Raw genomic sequence first — 18,617 nt, 5'->3', positions numbered from 1 at the left:
TGTGCTGTTAACCTTGTGAAGTCCATGGTGCTGACATGTGCTCTACATAACCTTTGTGAGAGTCATGGTGAGGCCTATGAGAATGCTTGGGATTTACCCCCAGGCAGCTGTGGCAGTGCCACAGGCTGTAGAGGAGGAGGGCAGGGATGTCCGTGCAGGACTGATGCGTTACTTGAGTAGCTAACTATTCACGTAGCATGTTCTGTAAAGGGTATTATCAATAAATTTTTAAAAACCATTTCAAACTTTACAATGTATTTCTTTTTTTTTTTTTTTGGTTTGTATCGTGGCGGCATTAACCATTTGTCTTTATCAGGAGATACTTTACCTGCTCATACAATAATAAATCTTTAATATAGTCTTGGGCTACACGTATTTGATCAGATTTTTATTGAAGCACAACACAATTTTACAGGTAAAAATATGACCAGAAAACACTAAAAATCTACAAGGTGCAAAAAGTAAAAATATAAGTAGTGAAAATATAAACTGTAAACTTTAAACAGTGTGCACATGCACGTAGTGCACAACGGACATACAACAGACAAGTAGAACAAAATAAATTTTAACGTTAACAGAAGAAACTGTTAAGTGTGCAGACATGTAGTGCAAACATTATCAAAAAAAAAAAAAAAAAACACACACAAAAACAAACACCTATGGCATTAGTCAGCAAGAGAGTTCTCTTCCCGTCGGCCGCTCATTGCCTGGACAAGCATCCCCATAACATTGAGGAATGCTTGATTGAAAGCAGCCGTCTGAGAGTGTTCCTCTGCCCTCAAGGCCGCTTCCTGCTCCCTCGCTTGTTTGGCCTCTTCCAGTGCCATCTGCAAGTGGCGCTCCCTCTGGGCACGGTTCAGCTCCTGCTGCTCAATGTCTGCCACCTGCATCTCTCTTAATGCAGCAAGATGTTCCTGATGGTGCAGGCTCCGTTTCCTCTTGCCTGGAACAGAGCGTAGAAAATTGGAGTGAAAATGAGAGAAATTATTTTTGAAATTCATTTGATTTTACTCAATCACATTTACAGTATCTATGGTATTGTATAATATTATTTATGGTATTACACTATTTATGGTAAGCAACAGTAGTTCATGAGACACGGTATATAAGGATATATATCCTATATTGTGATATCCTATTTGTACATATTATGATATATGAAGTATCAAATGAGTATTGTACCCGTTAACACACGCTGCGGTGTCGCCGTGCAGCTGGAGGGTGATGGTGTTGGCGGGCGTGGTGGAGACGCTGCTAGCACCGCTTGGGAAGAGGGGTCGTCGTCCTTGCATGTAGAAAGTACAAGTGAATCGATCGTGGACAAACGCAAAGTTTGTATAATCAGTTGGGAATGCACAAATTACTGCAACACAACAAAAAAAACATGAACATCATGAACAATAGCACTACCACTGATACATGTTAGCTACTAGGAGTTCGTGCTTCATTAAGGCCATGATTTTACAGTCAAATTGCGATATAAAATAAGAATCGACGGTCAATTAAACCAGTAAAGTTACGATTTCAAGCGTTATAAAAAACACAACGTACCATCCTCGATCGTGTTCTCCAACAACAATGGCATGGCCGAGTCCAGGGCACCCTCCCTTCCATTGCTCGTTGGTCTGCCTCCGTAGATTGCATCCATTTGGTCGAACCACTTCCTCGACCGCCTGTTTAAACCACTCCGGCTGTTGTGGTCCTTTATACTTCTGTAGTCGCTCTTCATTTTTTTTAACTTGTCCCTACACTGTTTGTAAGTCCGATGGTAGCTGTGTGTATGGCAAGCCGTTTTAACATTTAATGGCAAGTCTGGATATGTATTACAGATATCCGTAATTCAGTTTTTCCTAGGCAAAATGAAAATTTCTGATATCCACAATAGCATTCCTCCTATCAACAACGACCATTCCAGATATCCACAACGTGGTTCTTCCTAGGACGAATGACGTCACTTTTACCGTTTATGTCTATGGAGCTTTCCTTAACAGATATCTTTAACTCAGTTGTAGATATTCACATTGTGAAATGTGGATATCTACAAGTAAATTATGACTATCCATAATTCCTGTTAGAGATATCTACAATTTAATTCTGACTAGTCACAATTCCAATTCAAGATATCATCAACTCCCCTCAATTAAAGATATTTATAATGTACTTTTTAGATATCTTGAAATCTACTTTAACTAGTCAAAACTGGATTATACATATCTTGAACTGGTATTGTCACTAGTCAGAATAAAATTGTAGATATCTTTAACAGGAATTGTGAATAGACATAATTTAGAATCAGATATCTGTTATCAAATTATAGATATCTTTAAATGAATTTTGATTAGAGATATCTCAAATGAAAGATATCTTTGACTTTCATTCTGCCTAGTCAAATTGTAATTACAGATATCTTGAATATAGAGCTTTGACTAGGCAAAATAACGTTGCAGATATCTGTAATTGTGTCACAAGTTACGGCAAATAGGAGGACGGGACGGGTTTGATATTGGCGGGAGCGGCTTACTGTTTAAATACGACGTAAATTTTTCCCACAACTAAGCTCTTGTTCCCCACAGATTCCTTGATTGTATATGAGTTCTATGGCATGGCATTTTTTAATTATTTTGTCTACAACAGCGGCCGCCATTTCTTCTCCTAACTGTTCAAATAATTTGTCTGCTGGGCAAATATCCAATGGGAAGTCTTTCAGGAGCAACGTCGGACACAACAATGCTGACGTTTACGATATCTTTAACTTTAATTCTGCCTAAGCAAAACTCAGTTATAGATATCTGTTATTGTAATTTAGAATGTCTGACAAGTCGAATATCAGTTTCAGTGACGTCATTGCAGATATCCATAATTCAGTTTTGACTCTTAAAAACTTAATTGCAGATATCCCTAACTTTCATTGTGACTATCCAAACCTGAATTACAAATATCTCTAACTGTCATTTTGAGTTGTCAGAATGCAATTACAACTTGTCTAAAATATGTTGTTGATATCTGTAAGGTTTATTCCAGATAGTAAAATTTTGCCATTAAATGTTAAAACGGCTTGCCATATGTGTGCGGCCAAGAGCTTAGCGACCTCCTGAAAAACTTTTTCATTCCGCGTCGCCCCATCAAGCTCTCGCTGGATCCGCTACCAATGAGAGGAACGTCTGTACTTCCTCAATAGACCATGAAACAGCCATTTTTTTTAGTTAATACAGTACAAAAAGGTGCGTCCGATCCTTCGCTGGCTCTGCTAATAATACTAGCGGTTCTGTTGTGTCTCGTGTCGCAAGTTCAGTGACGCAGTAATGACGATTTTTTTTTCGGCCAATCAGTGACCAGCAGAGTTTACACGTCACGTTTTGGTAACGGTTCGGCGGGCTTGGAACCTCGGCTGAGGTGGTACTAAAAAAAGGACCAGGTACCAGGTACTGTTCCCAGTGGAAAACCCCCCAAAAGTGAGCTGAACTGAACCGTGCCGTGCCGTACTATGCAGTGGAAAAGCGCCATTTTTTTAGCCCCACCCCCCCCTGTACTGTAGCGCGTGAACATGCGGGCGAGGCTTTTCCTAAATAAGCGTTCCCTGGGACGTTTTCACGGAAGTGGGGCTAAAAAACGCATTCTGATGGGTGGGCCGTACTGCGAAACAACACACACACCCCCTTTAAAGCCCCTGTCGGTGTGTGTCAGTGTGGAATTCTCAGGTCTGTGATGAGCGGTGGTGATCCTAATAAAGGTTAGTCTACAGTTTGCATTTATAATATGATCAGCACTACACATGTCACTTTTACCCAGTTAGTGGTACCTGTGTGTGTGTGTGTGTGTGTGTGTGTGTGCTCCCCCAGTCTGTTTGAGTTATACTGTATAATAAGACTGTTTCAGTAATAAACTCCTCTGTGTCTCTCACTGCAGCGCGTTACTCACATGTAGTGTGTGTGTGTGTGTGTGTGTGTCCGCCCCGGCAGGTAGTCCGTTATGCCGTTATATTCCTGCCACAATTCTGAGCGCGAGGTTTGACACTTTGAGAGCAGACAAAGCACTCTACGCGCGTGCAGTGTCTCCACTGCGCGCTCAACAGTTTTGTAACACTGGACAAAGTTGAGTGAGCGTGCAGGCAGAGTCGCTCGTGCGTGGAGAACATGTTGAGCGCGCAGTGGAGAGACTGCACGCGCAGAATCGAGCTGTTGAGCGTGAAGTGGAGACCTCCAAACTCCCCAGATCCCAATCTGATCAACCCACAGGAGATGCACTCGATTCTCTCCAGCCAGCAGCCCACAGCACCCAAGGATCCTCATTCAGGATGAATGAGAGCAGTTGGTCAAACTGGTTATTTATAGATAAAAAAAATTCCCTTTATAATGACTCACAGCGGCGCGTGCAGAGGCAGGTCCAATTAAAGTCACTGCGAGAGTCATGTGACCAATGACGTAACTACAGTGTACACCACAGATACTACAGCTACACCAGAAGGGCAGAATGAGTCAGTTACGTCATTGGTCAGATGACTCTCGCAGTGACTTTAATTGAACCTGCCTCTGCACGCGCCTGAGTGAGAGTGTACAGAGTGAGCGGAGCTGAGTGGAGCTAAGTGGAGCTAAGTGGAGCTGAGCGGAGCTGTGTGGAGCTGTAGGGATTTTGATAAAGGTAAGATAAACACCACTTAGAGTCATGAGTGTGTAGTGTTGTAACTGTGTGTGTGTGTGTGTGTGTGTTCTCCAACAGAACCCAGGCTTCCCCAGTCTGTTATACTGTATAATAAGACTGTAACGGTTGTGTTTCAGTAATAAACTCCTCCGTGCTTCTGACGTGAGCATGTCCAAAGGGGTGGAGAATTTTCAAAAGAGGGCATCAGGTTTGACGTTTTTGGAGCCTGGGTGGTAAGACAATGTGAAATTTAATCTGGAGAAGAATAGTGACCAGTGTGCCTGACCCAATGTTGTAGTTGTCCTAACCCTTCATTTATGAGGACCTGGAACACTGCCAGGGCATTGGTTAAGCGACCTCCAGGAATTCGTAATGGTCGGTGGTGGTGTTAAAGGCCGTTTCAATTCATCACCTTCTCTGATCCTGAGGTCATTTGCTGAACACCTGCGTGAGGTCATGGTATTCGACCAAGACCTTGGAAAGACTAGGGATCTCTTCTTGTGAGGTGATTAGTTTGTTCTTGAGGGAGGCAGAACAGAGACAGGAAGACAGGCAGGTGGGTCTCCATTAGAGAACGCTCTTTTTTTCCCAATCAATCAGGGAATTGTGCATCTTGAGCCATGGGAGACACAGAACAACTGGTGCGTGGTTGCTTTTAATGATTGGGAGCAGTGTTGCCAACTTGGCGACTTTGTCGCTATATTTAGCGACTTTTCAAATCCCTCTAGCGACAATTTTTTTAAAAAGCGACTAGCGACAAATCTGGCGCCTTTTTCTTGTGTTACTGGAGACTTTTGGAGACTCTGATGTGTCTGTACTGACTCTTCTCAACTTGCCACAGCAGCTGCCGCCGCCGGCCCCTCCCCCATCCCAAAGCACTCACAGACAGGCCTGTCCTCTCGCAGGAGTCCCCCCCCAGCTGCAGTTACAGCAGGAGATGCTCACTCCTACGAGTCTCAACTGCAAATGAATTGCCCATGCGCGAATCCGCCGTTAAGTGACCCCGCCCTGGCTTGTAAGGGATGTAAATTAAAAATATCCTGTTCCGATGCATATTAAAAAATGTTCTTTGTCTAAAATAAATTGCTGCATTCAGTGTTGCCAACTTAGCGACTTGTCGGATTCCCTTGACGACTTTTTTTCAAAAATCCAACAACTTTTGGACAAGTTTCCAAATGTCGCCAGTACTGTCCTGTAAGCACGAGGTCTTGCTTTCCCGGTACAGTTACTCATCTCCCTGTGTCTGCTCTGATCAGTGAGCGCTAGCTCCGGCTGAAAGGAGCAGCATATTCCCGTGACTGCACAGCAGCTAACATGGATGTGAATGAGCTGCACATGTGAAAACGGTGTTGCAACGGACCTATCACTTACCTGCTTCTCCTTTGCTTGAAATAAAACTATTTAATTTGACCATTTTCTTTTTTTTCTTTTTTTTTCTTATTTATTTATTTTTTCTTCCGATGCACTTATATTACTCACTGTTACAAAGCTTAAGTTCATAATTATATTGGACACATGAGGAAGGATTAGGGAAACACGCAAAATGCGAATACGACGTAATTACGTCATCAATATGCAAAAATACGCATGACGTCATCTAGCGACATTTGGCGACTTTTCGAGCAGACTTTAGCTACTTTTCTTTGAAAATAGTTGGCAACACTGATTGGGAGGGAGATAGTTTCAGCATGCTTTCCAGAGAGTTGCAGTGGTGGGTGATTCGAGGGAGTTTGCTGCCATCTAGTGCCTGGACTTGAAAAAGTTGCCTGAGTGGGTGAGACGGAATCTTGCGATGGTTGATTGTGGAGGATCCTATTAGGTTTCTGCTCCAGAATCTATGAGGGTGTTTATGACATGAGACCGATTATTATAAGTCAAAGTCACAAGAAACAATGGTTAAAGATCTGGAAGAGGGTTGAGTGTGCTCCCCTCCTGTACTTCCAGAATTACCTGTGAGCCCGGGCTTTTAATGGGCAGGCTTGTACTAGATGACCTGAGGATCCCATAAGGATATTCCCCATTCCCTTGTTCTGCCAGGAAGGAGTGTAATGATGTATTGATGCAATCCATGGGAAAGGATGACGTTTGTAATTGTAGGATGAGAGAGAGCACTGTGATAGAAGCTGAGTGGATCGGTTACTTGACCATTTCTGTGAGAGAGACCAGAGTCTCGGTGACGGTGTGGAGTGTGGTCATAATTAGCTGAATGTCCTGTTGGTGAGATCCTAGAAGAGCACCTTGGCTCTGCAACGTGGCCTCCAGCTGTGCAACCTCTGCTGGATCCATAAATGGCCAGATCATACTGTCTCGATTTGAGCAGGCATGCTGGATCCAAACGCAGAGTGTGTGTTGGAAAATGCGCTGGTCGCTGGAGGTGCAGTGTGAGTTCCGTGGAGAAAAAAGGCGAAAGTGAAATATTAGTGTGTGGGTAATGTTAGGGTAAGCAAAGCATGGGTCGAGATCTGTAAAATAAGTCAGGTAAAGTCACTGGAGAACTGGGCATGAAGGTACACAATAATCTGACAAGGAGTGGTTGTTTGTGAGAGAGGTATATAGAGTGGAGTGATGAATGAGAGGAGGAACAGATGTGCTCGAACCAGTGAATGAGGCAGCAAAACAGAAGCAGTGAACTGCAGTAAGGACTCGCGGGTGATCATGATGTATTGGTTAGCCAGATGGGCATGACCTGGCGGGCCGTGACATAGAGCAGGTATCGACATTACCCATTTCAGTTTTATTTATTAATTTATTTACATGCAGTAATATTCATCTCAGTTATTAACTTAATATCCAGGCTCTGTTATTTACACTTGTATTATAAATAGTCTAAAATATTTATTTCCTTTATTTTGTATAAAACTTTAACATGTCTACATGAGGATGTGGGTAACGGCAAACTGTATAGAAATTTTATTTATCAGAGACATTGTTGGTGAGGTGTAATTCTATAGTAGATGCCAGTCATTCAAACTACACAAGTCTGTGTTCGTATCAGATTTAGTTTAAAGCCTCTTGCTAGAACTGATAAAAGATTTTCCGCATTTAGTATCTGAAATCATCAAGTATTAGCTCTGTGTCTTGTTTACTCTGACTAAAATCAGCCTCGATTTCTGAGATCTTTCATCCTCTAAATGTTATTTTCATGACACCTTAATTAATTTTATCATATTTAACTCTTTAACTGCAGGGAAGGAAAGAGTAACGCTACAAGATACATGGGAAGAGTTTTTGATAAAGAACCACATGTGGGTTTGGTGGCCAGGGGTGCACATACTTTTGGCTGCATAGCGTAACATTCTTCTGTGTTTCCACAGGCATGAAGATCTTCAGCATCCTTGTGTTTCTGGTGCTGGTTTTAAAAGGTGTTTATTTTCTTTATCATTGGTGTTAGTACTAGAACACACACACACACACACACACACACACACACACACACACACACACACAGGCATTCATTGTGTGTTTTTACTCTGTTTTCCTGCAGCAGTTGCTTCTGTGCCAGCTGGTTATACGATGGCCAAGCTGAACCAGTCCGTTACACTCCTCTGTACTGGGAGATGTTCTGGAGTGATGAAATGGATCCAGCCCCGGAATAAAGGCGTGTGTGTGGCTGGGTGTGATCAGACATCCTGCTGGTCAGAGGTGGGCTATGAACTCTCTCATGATCAGTACGTGAGGGGGAACCTGTCTCTCACCATCACTGCAGCTGAGTACAGTAAGAGAACCTGGTACACGTGTCGATGTGACGGCAGAGATGTGTGTGATGTGATTCTCCGCATCGAGCGTAAGTGTCAACTCTTTGTCTCTCCTTTATCCTTAGAAATTATGATGTCACAAAATATTAAAATTACAGTGGGTATAGAAAAGAATCACTCACTTTAAAATAATCACATTCTGTTTATCCAGTTATATTTATTTAGTGCAAATTTTAACATTCAATTGAAAGAAATAACACCAACATCTCAGAAAAAAATAACACCGAGACAGATATGGTGGAAAAAAACTTTCCCTCCCCGATTAAAAAAAAATAATAATAAATAGAATCACTGATTCGGAAAAGGATCACCCCCCTCTTTAAAAGGATGTAACTCATCAGTTGAAGCTGATCACCTTCTCAATCGCACACAAAGCCATTTGACTGTCAGTTGTGATCAGCTCTGGTCATTTTGATTAGCTCAGCATGAAAAGCTGGAGCATTTCAGTCCCTGGTAGTGCGACTGAAGCAAACGGTCATCTATGGGTGTCAAAGCACTGTCAAAAGATCTCTAGGATAAAGTTACGCACTGTCAGGAGATGGATTTGTTTTTTAAGGCTTTATCACCACCTAGAAGCACAGTGACGTCTCTTATTGAGAAGTAGAAGGTATTCGGTACAGCACAGACTCTTCCTGGATCGGGACTACAATATTACAAATTTTACACAAATGTGGCTTGTGTGGGAGGGTTGCAAGAAAAAGTCACTTTTCAACAGAGGTGTCAAATCCAGGTGCCATGAGTAAAAGTCCTCCCCAGTATTTTGTTTCAATCACCTGGAAATCTAGCAAATCCTAGCAAATCTAAGTGATTAAAACTAAATACTGGGAAGGACTTTTACTCATGGCACCTGGATTTAAAACCTCTGCTGTTCAAGAAAGGCTACATGCATGTGTCACGTCTGAGCAGGCGGTCAGGTGAGACTAAAACTTAATTATTTGGACACAATACAAAACCATATGTCTTGATGAAATCCTATACACTCGCCATCCAAATAACACTATTCCTACAGTAAAGCATGGAAGAAGTAATATCCTGTCATGGGGTGTTTTTCTGCAGTCGGCACCGGAGCACTTGTCAGGATAGAAAAAAAAAGATGAGGAAAAATACCGTCAAATTCTTGAAAAAATCTGCCGTCCTCTGCCAGAAAGTTGTCAATGGAAAGAAGGTTAACCTTTCAACCTTCAATTTTTAATGTAATTTAAACAGTTCTACAAGGAAGTGTGGGCAAATATTGCGAAATCTTCTTTTAGCTTCAACTGATTGAGTTTACAAATAGTTTTTAGGAGGGGGTGATCCTTTTCCAAATCAGTGATTCTGTTTTTCTAATTTAAGTGATTATTTTCTAGACCCACTGTATGTGTGTGCTCCTTTTCCCTCAGCTCTTGAGGTCACCAGACATATGAAGCATGGAGAAGCTCTTCATCTGGACCTGCCCATCACAGAGAACGTTGAGGTGACCTTTAAGCAGTCAGCTGATGATGGCTCTATCGGAGTGTGTACAGTCGATGGGCGTAAACTTGAGTGTGACTCAGGATATAAGAGCAGAGCATCGCTGAAGTCGTCTCTGACTCTGAGTGAAGTGAAGGACTCTGACTGCGGTGTGTACACTGTGCAGGACACCGAGAATAAAGAGGTCATCGCTTCCTATACTGTCACAGGTGAGACTGTCTAATCCTAGCTCCTGGTTCCTACATAAAACCTGGTTTTGGGTTGACAGTACACTCGGGGTGGGAGGTACACACTGGTACCTTACTGAGGTCATAACTATAACACATCCTGAACTCTGGAAGTAGAGATGTCTCTGTGCCCTGGTGTATGATCATGCAGTTACCTCTGATGACTTTAACAGATAGACAGAGGTACACAGAGGTCAGGGCTTTGTGTTTGGGCCGTCGAGATCTTCCACACCGAATTCGTCAAACTGTGTCTTTATAGTTCTTACTTTGTGCACTGGGACATAGCCTTGTCCAAGATGCTTGGGTCGGCTGGTAAGTGGACAGGACTTGCAGGCAGTTGCCCGTAGGATGGAAGCTGGAGGCAGGTGGGTGGCCAGTCAGAGGAGAAAGGGACTTGCGGGAGGGTGAGCAGACAAGGGACGGACATGCTGGCAGGAGGACGGACGGGCGGTCGGAAGAGGACAGGAAGTCATGATGCTTTAATGTGGATAAATTGATGCCATAAACGTGCTTTATATTGTGTATATCAGTGTGTGAGGTACTGCAGAGTGATGGTGTTGTGATGTGTTTTAGGGTGTAAAGCAGCAGATCAGGGTGCTGGGGCAGTCCCCGTGTCTCAGACTCACAATCTCAGACGCCGCAGTGTTTCCTCCGGTACGTCTGTGTTCATGAGTTTAGACGTCTACATGGCTGTATGTTCAGTCCTCAGATATGTTCATTAACACGCAGCAGTGATACTCGATTACACACTAAACTACAGAGAGTGGGGTATGAAGGGCAAAAGTGTAGAAAACAGCACCATCTGCTGACAAACAATGAAATGACATAATGTTTGCTGTTAAGATAAAACCCTGATATAAAGTAAATGTGTGTGTGTGTGTGTGTGTTGCAGAGGAGAAACCATGTCCAGAGCAGGAGAGTCGTATGCCAGCGTGGGGGATCGCACTGATGGTGGTGATGTTTCTGGTCATAATTGTGCTGACGGGAGTGATCGTTCGTCTGCAGTCCTCAGGCCCACATTAACACTGTATTTCGAATATGTCATGTATCCCATACTGACTGTGCCATGTTATCTCCCGCGCTAGTGCTCCAGGCTTTGTAGTAATCAATTTAACTCTGTTTTATTTCTATAGCGTAAATTTTATTTTTATTTCTATAGCGCTTTTAACAATGTTCTTTATTGAGCAAGCAGCTTTACAGAAGTAAAATAATCACTGAAATGAGTATGAAAAGTGTAAGGAAATGTGTATGAACTTAACAGATTGTCCCTGATGAGGCCGACCGTGGTGAGGAGGAACTGCCTAAGATTGAAATAGGAAAAAAAAAGGGTCAAGGTCAAAGAAAGGTTTTACGTCTGAGATTAATTCTAAAGAGCTTCCTTCATGTTTGATGTGTATTTTAAAGAAATGTTAATTCCACACATCAGTAAGGAGAAGTACTGGTTAGTGATGGACGCATCCCTGTGTGTGCTGTAGGTGTTGAGCTCTAAGAGTCTCGTTTATAACGACTTCTGATTCATTCATCACTTAGTTTGTACACTTCAGCCTGTTCAGGGTCGCGTATTATTTTAAACACCGCTGGTGCCTCCTACACTGATGATGTGCACTGAAACACCAGGGCCTGTGTTCACTAAGTGTCTCAGAGTAGGAAATCACGGCCAACAATTCTCAGAATGACACCATTTTAGTCCTACTTTTAGGAGTAGGAATAAGAGCTAGTTTAAAATTCTTAAAATAGAAAATCACTCCTACCTCCACCAAAATGTAATAGAGCTCCGAAGGTGTCTTAAGTGGTTAGGAGTAGTGAGGAAGAGACGTTTTAGTAACATTGTGTTTAACCGGCCCTATAATGAACATGTGGTATGCTATCTCCGCAGGTGATGACTGAAACTCTTACAGCACCTGCGCAGATTCGTACATTTCCTAACCACATGTAGGCATCATCCGTGGTACACACATTAAAATAATTATATTAATATATACATTTTAAATACTTTATTGATTTGAGATCCTCCGTTATAAGCAGCACTTCATTAACAGGGCGTGCCCCGTGTTTCACACCCCTTAAGGGGTTCGTGCTGCAGACTGACAGGTGGCACTGATGATTATACAAATTGTCTCTATTCACTTTTTATCTTTAAATGTCGCCATCTAGTGCGACAATGGGAGTAAATTCACACATATGGGTCAGTGTACGGAGATGAAGTGAGGCAGGTGAGCCGTAGCCATTAGACACGCCCACTCAGGTGTACATGCTGGTGTTTAACTTAAGATATTTAATGTTCTTTTGTTGTTTTTTTCTTGTTGTTTTTCACTGTATTTTCATTTTACTGTTATTTAAGATACAGCACAGTAAACAGATTTATATTGTAGTGTTTTTAAAAATACATCAACCTGTATTTTATCGTAAAAATAAATTATTTGTGCTTTTGTAAGCGGTACGGTGTGATGATGTCAGTGATAACTCCATGAAGTTTTAGAATCAGCTGAAATCTGTTAGTCCTGCATTCAGGAAGGACCTTTAACCCCAGTCTGTGCTGTCTCACTGCTCCACTGCTCTTTAACTGGATCATGATGTTACATTTAGATGTGTTCCATTACCCATCTTAAGTTCTCCCATCTTCACTGAACAGACACGCCAACTTTAAAGTTTTATTATATGAATAGATTTACATAATGTTAAATAAGTCATTATAATTGTTTTATTGAATAAGCTAGACCTGGGCCTGTATTTATCTCAGAATCAATCATTTAGGACTAATAATATTCCTAGCTCAGAGTAGGACATAAAAGTTATTTACTGTATGAAGCTTCCTACCCTTTGAGCAGTGGGACTGCGCCGAGGAAAGCGTATGACATCATTGTTTTATGAGAAGGGTACACGGTATAGTGTGTGTTGTAGTTGTGTGAAACTTCATACACTCAGACATGAATTGATCTGCAGCAGGTGTACAGATCTCTATAAAAGCAGACGTTTTGTCAGTTTGCCGGTCTGGAGCATTCAGGTGTGTGTTAACGCAAGGCTGAGGCAACTGGTACTGCACATCTCCTGGGTTTGGTTTTGACCTTGAGGTGAATGTGCTAAGACGTCCACTCCTGGGCAGACTGGCAACTTGAATGATTTCCACCTGCCAATAACATTTCTCAATGAAGGATGGAATTAAAAGGGGGGTAGTGACTACAGACTACAGAGTGTGCAGGGTCATGTTTTATTGTGTGTGTGTGTGTGTGTGTGTGTTCTGCTGACCTCTAGTTGTCAAAATTGTGAAGTGCAGCTCCTGATGGCTCTGATGGCGCGCATGTGTGTGTGTGTGAGGACATGCCATTGTATCCTCTACAGGGACTGTAGGTGTCATTATTTTGTTAACTTCAGTTATCAGATGCTAATAGAGAGAACATTGTAGCTAAACATGTCCTGTACAGCCCAGGTATTGCTTATTTAATAAAACCACCGTAAATACGTATTTAACATCATTAATTACTCTCGATATTATACAACAGTTGGTTCTGACCGAGTAATCCGAGTGCTGATAACAGACCGTAACAGCACTGTGTATCTACAGTTGTGTTCAAAATATTAGCAGTGTGTTGAAAAAAGTGAGTAAAGCTCCATATCCATATAATAACTTTTAATTTAAATCACATAAATGCATTGGACTCCCTGCACATTCTACTCTGAATCACAACATGAAGAAAAATGTGCTAAATGTATTATTAGCTTAAAATAAGTGAAGAAAAACAAATATTAGTCTGTTCAAAATAATAGCAGTGTCATCACTCATCTTTATAAAGTGATGAATTCACCATTTAAACAAAATGTTGAAGTTTAATCTTTCTTGTGCGTCTCTGAACTAATATTTAGTTGTATAACCTGCTGTCTGAGAACTGCTTCACATCTGTGACAATCGTACTACACGCCACAATTCCTCTGCATTTCTTGGTTTTGCCTCAGAAAAAAAGCATTTTTAATGTCAGGCCACAACTTTTCTATTGGATTAGGGTCTGGGGATCGGGCTGGACACTCCATAACGTCAATCTTGTTGGTCTGGAACCAAGATGCTGCTGGCTTACTGGTGTGTTTGGGGTCGTTGTCTTGTTGAAACACTAATTTTAAGGGCATTTCTTCTTCGGCGTAAGGCAACATGACCTCTTAAAGTATTCTGATGGACTCAAATTGATTCATGATCCCTGATGTGATAAATAGACCCAACACCATAGTACGAGAAGCTTCCCCATATCATGATGCTTGTGTCTCCATGCTTCACCGTCTTCACAGTGTACTGTGGCTTAAATTCAGTGTTTGGGGGCCTGACAAACTGTCTGCGGCCTCGAGACCCAAAAAGGACAATCTTGCTTTCATCAGTCCACAAAATATTGTCCCATTTCTCTTTAGGCCAGTCAATGTGTTCTTTGGTGAACTGTAACCTCTTCAGCACGTCTTTTTTCCCACAATGGGACTTCTTGCTGGTAGCTTGGCTTCACATAGCCGTCTCTAATAGTAAGAGCACTCACAGGTAACTTTGGATGTTCTTTAAGGCCAATGTTGTTATTCTTTGATCCGTTTGAATGGTAGTTTTCCATTTTCCTCCACATCTTTGTGGTTTTAATCTCCATTTTAAAGCATTTAATATTATTTAAGGAGAGCAGTCTATCATTTACTGCACTTCTTTGTATGTTTTTTTCCATCTCTAATCAACTTTTGAATCAAAGTACGCTGTTGTTCTGAACAATGTCTGGACGACCCGTTTTACTCTGATTTTCAGAGGGGAATGCACAGGACAACCCTAATCTCCTAATCGAATCCACACTGATATTATTTTGAATATTTGTTTTTCTTCACTTATATTAAGCTAATAATACATTTAGCACACTTTTCTTCATGTTGTGATTTAGAACAGAATGTACAGGGAGTCCAATGCATTAATGTGATTTAAATTAAAAGTTATTATATGGATATGGAGCTTTACTCACTTTTTTCAACACACTGCTATTATTTTGAACACCGCTGTATGAGTGGGCGTGTCCCAGGTGTTGAGTGGGCGTATGAGTGGGCGTGTCCCAGGTGTTGTCCAGTGGTTAATGACACTAACTGTGTGTCTCAGCGTGGGTGAGAGTAGGTCTGTACGGTCCGCAGTACTGAGGAGAGAGCAGCTGTCTGACTAAACCCACATTCACACCCAGTCACAGAAGCACTTTCAGTAAGAACACACGTCTGATAACGTTATGGCGTCTTAAACAACACGCCGTCTCTGCAGGAATGCTGTTGTACTGAATATCAGCACAGCTATGATACCTTCAGTACTTATGGGTGTCTTCAATATGGGATCATTTTTAAAATTGTAAACTATCAAGTGTCACTTGTACTGTCTCTAATGGTGGGGTGTAAAAGGAGTCAGGGTGTGGGAGGGACGAGAGAGTGCAGGAAGACACAGAGGAAGGGGCGAGAGAGAGAGAGAGAGAGTTCTGAGATAATCTAATCTATTCCATCAAATGCTGCAACATGCTTCTTTCCTTACACATCAGGTTCGAGTGTAAAAAATGTTTAAGATTAGCTTCAGTAATTTTATTTATATATTTATCAAATAATGACTATTTTAATTCTCTAGATCTTTAAAAAATAAAACTGTTTCTCTGTTTGGTTACTACAGAAAGAACACACACACACACACACACACACACACACAGCAGTACCATCAGGGTACACACCTAAACACTCACACACTTTGATCTGACTGAGTAAAATTAAAGATGTGAGGAGTGAAAACGGTGAACTTTCTGATCTCAAAGTTACAAACAGAGAGAAACATCATGATCCAGTTAATGAGCAATGGAGCGGGGGATGCTGGGAGATGTCAATGGAGTAGGACGTATTTAGCTTGGGCTCTTGCTGAACCCCTGTTTTATAAAATTAATAAGTGCCTTATTTTACATACCAGCACGAGAAATCTGTTTGAAATCTGTGTGAATGTGTTCCTAAATCCGGAAAATAGTTGATGTACGAACTAATGGCTGAAAAACTGCGTAAATACAAATTCGACACATCATCGGCTGCTAGGCCCAGCGCCGCACCGGCCTCGAGTTCCACCGTTACTAGATCGCGAACGAATCCGCCCCCGCTGGACAGCCCAGAAAAGATGGAGGTGGCAGATTTGAAAGCAGAGATACTTCGCTCCCTCAGAACAGACATTTCGGAGGTGATTAAATCTGAGTTAAAAAATGCGCTTGCGGACGATTTCAACTACCTTAAAAACGAAATGCAGGCAGTTAAGGCCGAAATTATGAACAATACAGCGACGATTCACTCCGAGATAGATCAAATGAAAACCTCGATCAAAGAGGTGGAAAGTGGACAGTTAACATGGTCAGACGAAGTAAATAGTCTACAGACTGTGGTAACAGACTTGAAAGCCGAGGTGACCGCTCTGAAAGGAAAATGCGATGACCTGGAGGGAAGGATGAGACGGTGTAACATTAGGATACTTGGAGTAGCTGAGACGGATGGGTCAAGTTCCACCGTGTCGGTGGCTAGGCTGCTGAAGGAATCGCTGCACTTGGAAAAAGATGTACTTGTGGATCGTTCCCATAGAAGCTTGGTGCCAAGGAGATCGGATGGAAAGCCGCGGGCCATCGTAGCTAAACTTCATTACTATCAGGATGTGGCAGAAGTTCTGAAGCGCGCGCGCACCCGAGCTCCGCTAAGTTACAACGGGGAATCAATCGCCATCTTCCCGGATTATACGGCAAACGTTGCTAAAGCCCGGGCTGCGTTCACGGAGGTCCGGAAATTATTGCACAATCGTCAAGGCGTCCGTTTTGGTATTTTGTTCCCAGCCCGGCTACGTATCTCACATGACGGTAAAGAAAAAGAATTCACAGATGCGGAGGAAGCGAAGAGGTATGTCAAGAAGAACATCATTCCCCCTGAGAAGGACTGAGACTGAACTTTACTGATGTATACGGTACTCCAAGTGCTACGCAGGTACAAGAATGTGAAGGTTTAATTGACCTGAATTGCTATTTGTTTTTGTTCCCTTTGGTTAATAACTTGGTTCACCTATTAAGGAATCGTGATGATCAGCCATGTTTCACTGAAAGATTTTAATGTTCGTGTTGCGTATGGCACTGTTCAAAGTGGAATCTGATTTAATAACAGTGCACGCTGCTTAAAGGGTTTTTGATTGAGGGGTTTGTCGAGAGCCTGGGGGGGGGGTTGTGTTGTTGTTTGTTTTTTTGTTGTTGTTGTTGTTGTTGTTGTTGATCTTATAGCATCCCCAACATGCACAAACACTCGATGTTAGGATTTGTTTTGGAAGGGTATAGGGTTCACCCTGTTCTTGTTGGTGATAAAGGGGTGGGTGGGGTTAGCTCAAGTGCCAGACTTATTTTGACAGATGCCCATTGTATCTTGCGTTCTTTATTACAGTGTAGCATTCCTAATTTTCATGTATCCAATTATATCCCCATAATATGACCGATACTAATAAAGCTAGAAGAATGGAGGGCTGCCGAGTCAATTTTATGACTTGGAATGTTAAATCGCTTAATCACCCAGTGAAACGCAAAAAGGTATTTGCACATTTAAAGCAACATAATGTGGATATTGCCTACCTTCAGGAGACCCATTTGCGCACTATGGATCTTTTTCGACTTAAAAGCAGTTGGTCGGGACAGATATATCACTCTAATTTTAACTCAAAGGCTAGAGGGGCTGCCATACTTATTAATAAAAATATACCATTTACAATGACTAAAACAGAAATTGATCTATTCGGGCGTTATGTTGTTGTTGTGGGACAGCTGTTCACATTTCCAGTTATCTTGGCCAACATTTATGCACCAAACTGGGATAATCCTGCATTTTTTTCAAAATTTTTTTTCCTTTTACCAAATCTGACAACACACCATCTTATTCTTGGTGGCGATACAAATTGTGTACTTTCCCTTGTTTTAGATCGTAGTTCGCCCAAAAGGGTATCACTGTCCAGGTCGGCTTGCTCAATTAAACTCTTTCTTAAAAACTATGAAGTGGCTGACTTATGGCGGTTTCGTAATCCTACCTCAAGAGAATACTCATTTTTTTCCCCAGTTCATAATACCTATTCCCGTATAGACAATTTCTTTCTGGATAATAGACTTCTTCCCCTCGTTACTAACTGTGGTTATGAAAGCATAGTCATTTCAGATCACGGTCCCTTAGCCATGACAATGTGTATTCCTGATACACAGACCAGCTATCGCCCTTGGAGACTCAATCCTCTGCTTCTGTCAGAAAATTATTTTATTAAATTTATTTCTTCTGAGATTGCATCATTCCTCGAGATAAATCAAACGCCAGGGATGTCCTCTTTAACTGTTTGGGAGGCGCTAAAAGCGTACTTAAGAGGCCAGATAATATCATATTGTGCAAATAAAAATAAAATTAACACTATGCGCCTCAAAGAGCTGACAGATGAAATACAGAGGATAGATATGCTTAACAGTCATACGCCCTCTGTGGATATGATGAAAAAGCGTATATTATTACAAACTGAATTTGATCTTCTATCAAC

General features: G+C 41.8%; 1 protein-coding gene across 4 annotated transcripts; it reads left to right on the top strand.

Annotated features, from left to right (window-relative positions):
• The first annotated feature begins 3,590 nt into the window (after positions 1 to 3,590).
• Positions 3,591 to 12,340, top strand: LOC128534376 (uncharacterized). 4 transcript variants are annotated; one of them, XM_053508785.1, is made up of 6 exons: positions 3,591 to 3,730; positions 7,953 to 8,000; positions 8,123 to 8,422; positions 9,773 to 10,051; positions 10,643 to 10,723; positions 10,962 to 12,340. In XM_053508785.1, the coding sequence occupies exons 1-6, from the start codon at positions 3,706 to 3,708 to the stop codon at positions 11,090 to 11,092; spliced, it is 864 nt and encodes a 287-aa protein (XP_053364760.1). In that variant the 5' UTR covers positions 3,591 to 3,705; the 3' UTR covers positions 11,093 to 12,340. The 4 variants fall into 4 exon arrangements, with proteins under 4 accessions (XP_053364760.1, XP_053364763.1, XP_053364762.1 ...); XM_053508787.1 differs by lacking the exon at positions 3,591 to 3,730 and adding an exon at positions 7,076 to 7,348 and having other exon boundaries at positions 8,126 to 8,422; XM_053508786.1 differs by lacking the exon at positions 3,591 to 3,730 and adding an exon at positions 7,076 to 7,348.
• Positions 12,341 to 18,617: the final 6,277 nt, after the last annotated feature.

Source organism: Clarias gariepinus, chromosome 12 (assembly GCF_024256425.1).
Source record: "Clarias gariepinus isolate MV-2021 ecotype Netherlands chromosome 12, CGAR_prim_01v2, whole genome shotgun sequence".
Taxonomy (NCBI): domain Eukaryota; kingdom Metazoa; phylum Chordata; class Actinopteri; order Siluriformes; family Clariidae; genus Clarias; species Clarias gariepinus.
The sequence above is the reverse complement of the archived record's forward strand: the minus strand, read 5'-3'. Positions and strand labels throughout refer to the sequence as shown.

What these genes read in the sequence shown, in the direction of transcription:
- LOC128534376 (XM_053508785.1), top strand. Translation starts at nt 3,706, where the DNA reads ATGAGCGGTGGTGATCCTAATAAAG. An exon ending in CGGTGGTGATCCTAATAAAG is followed by an intron (nt 3,731 to 7,952) that starts GTTAGTCTACAG and finishes GTGTTTCCACAG; the next exon opens with GCATGAAGATCTTCAGCATC. An exon ending in TCTGGTGCTGGTTTTAAAAG is followed by an intron (nt 8,001 to 8,122) that starts GTGTTTATTTTC and finishes GTTTTCCTGCAG; the next exon opens with CAGTTGCTTCTGTGCCAGCT.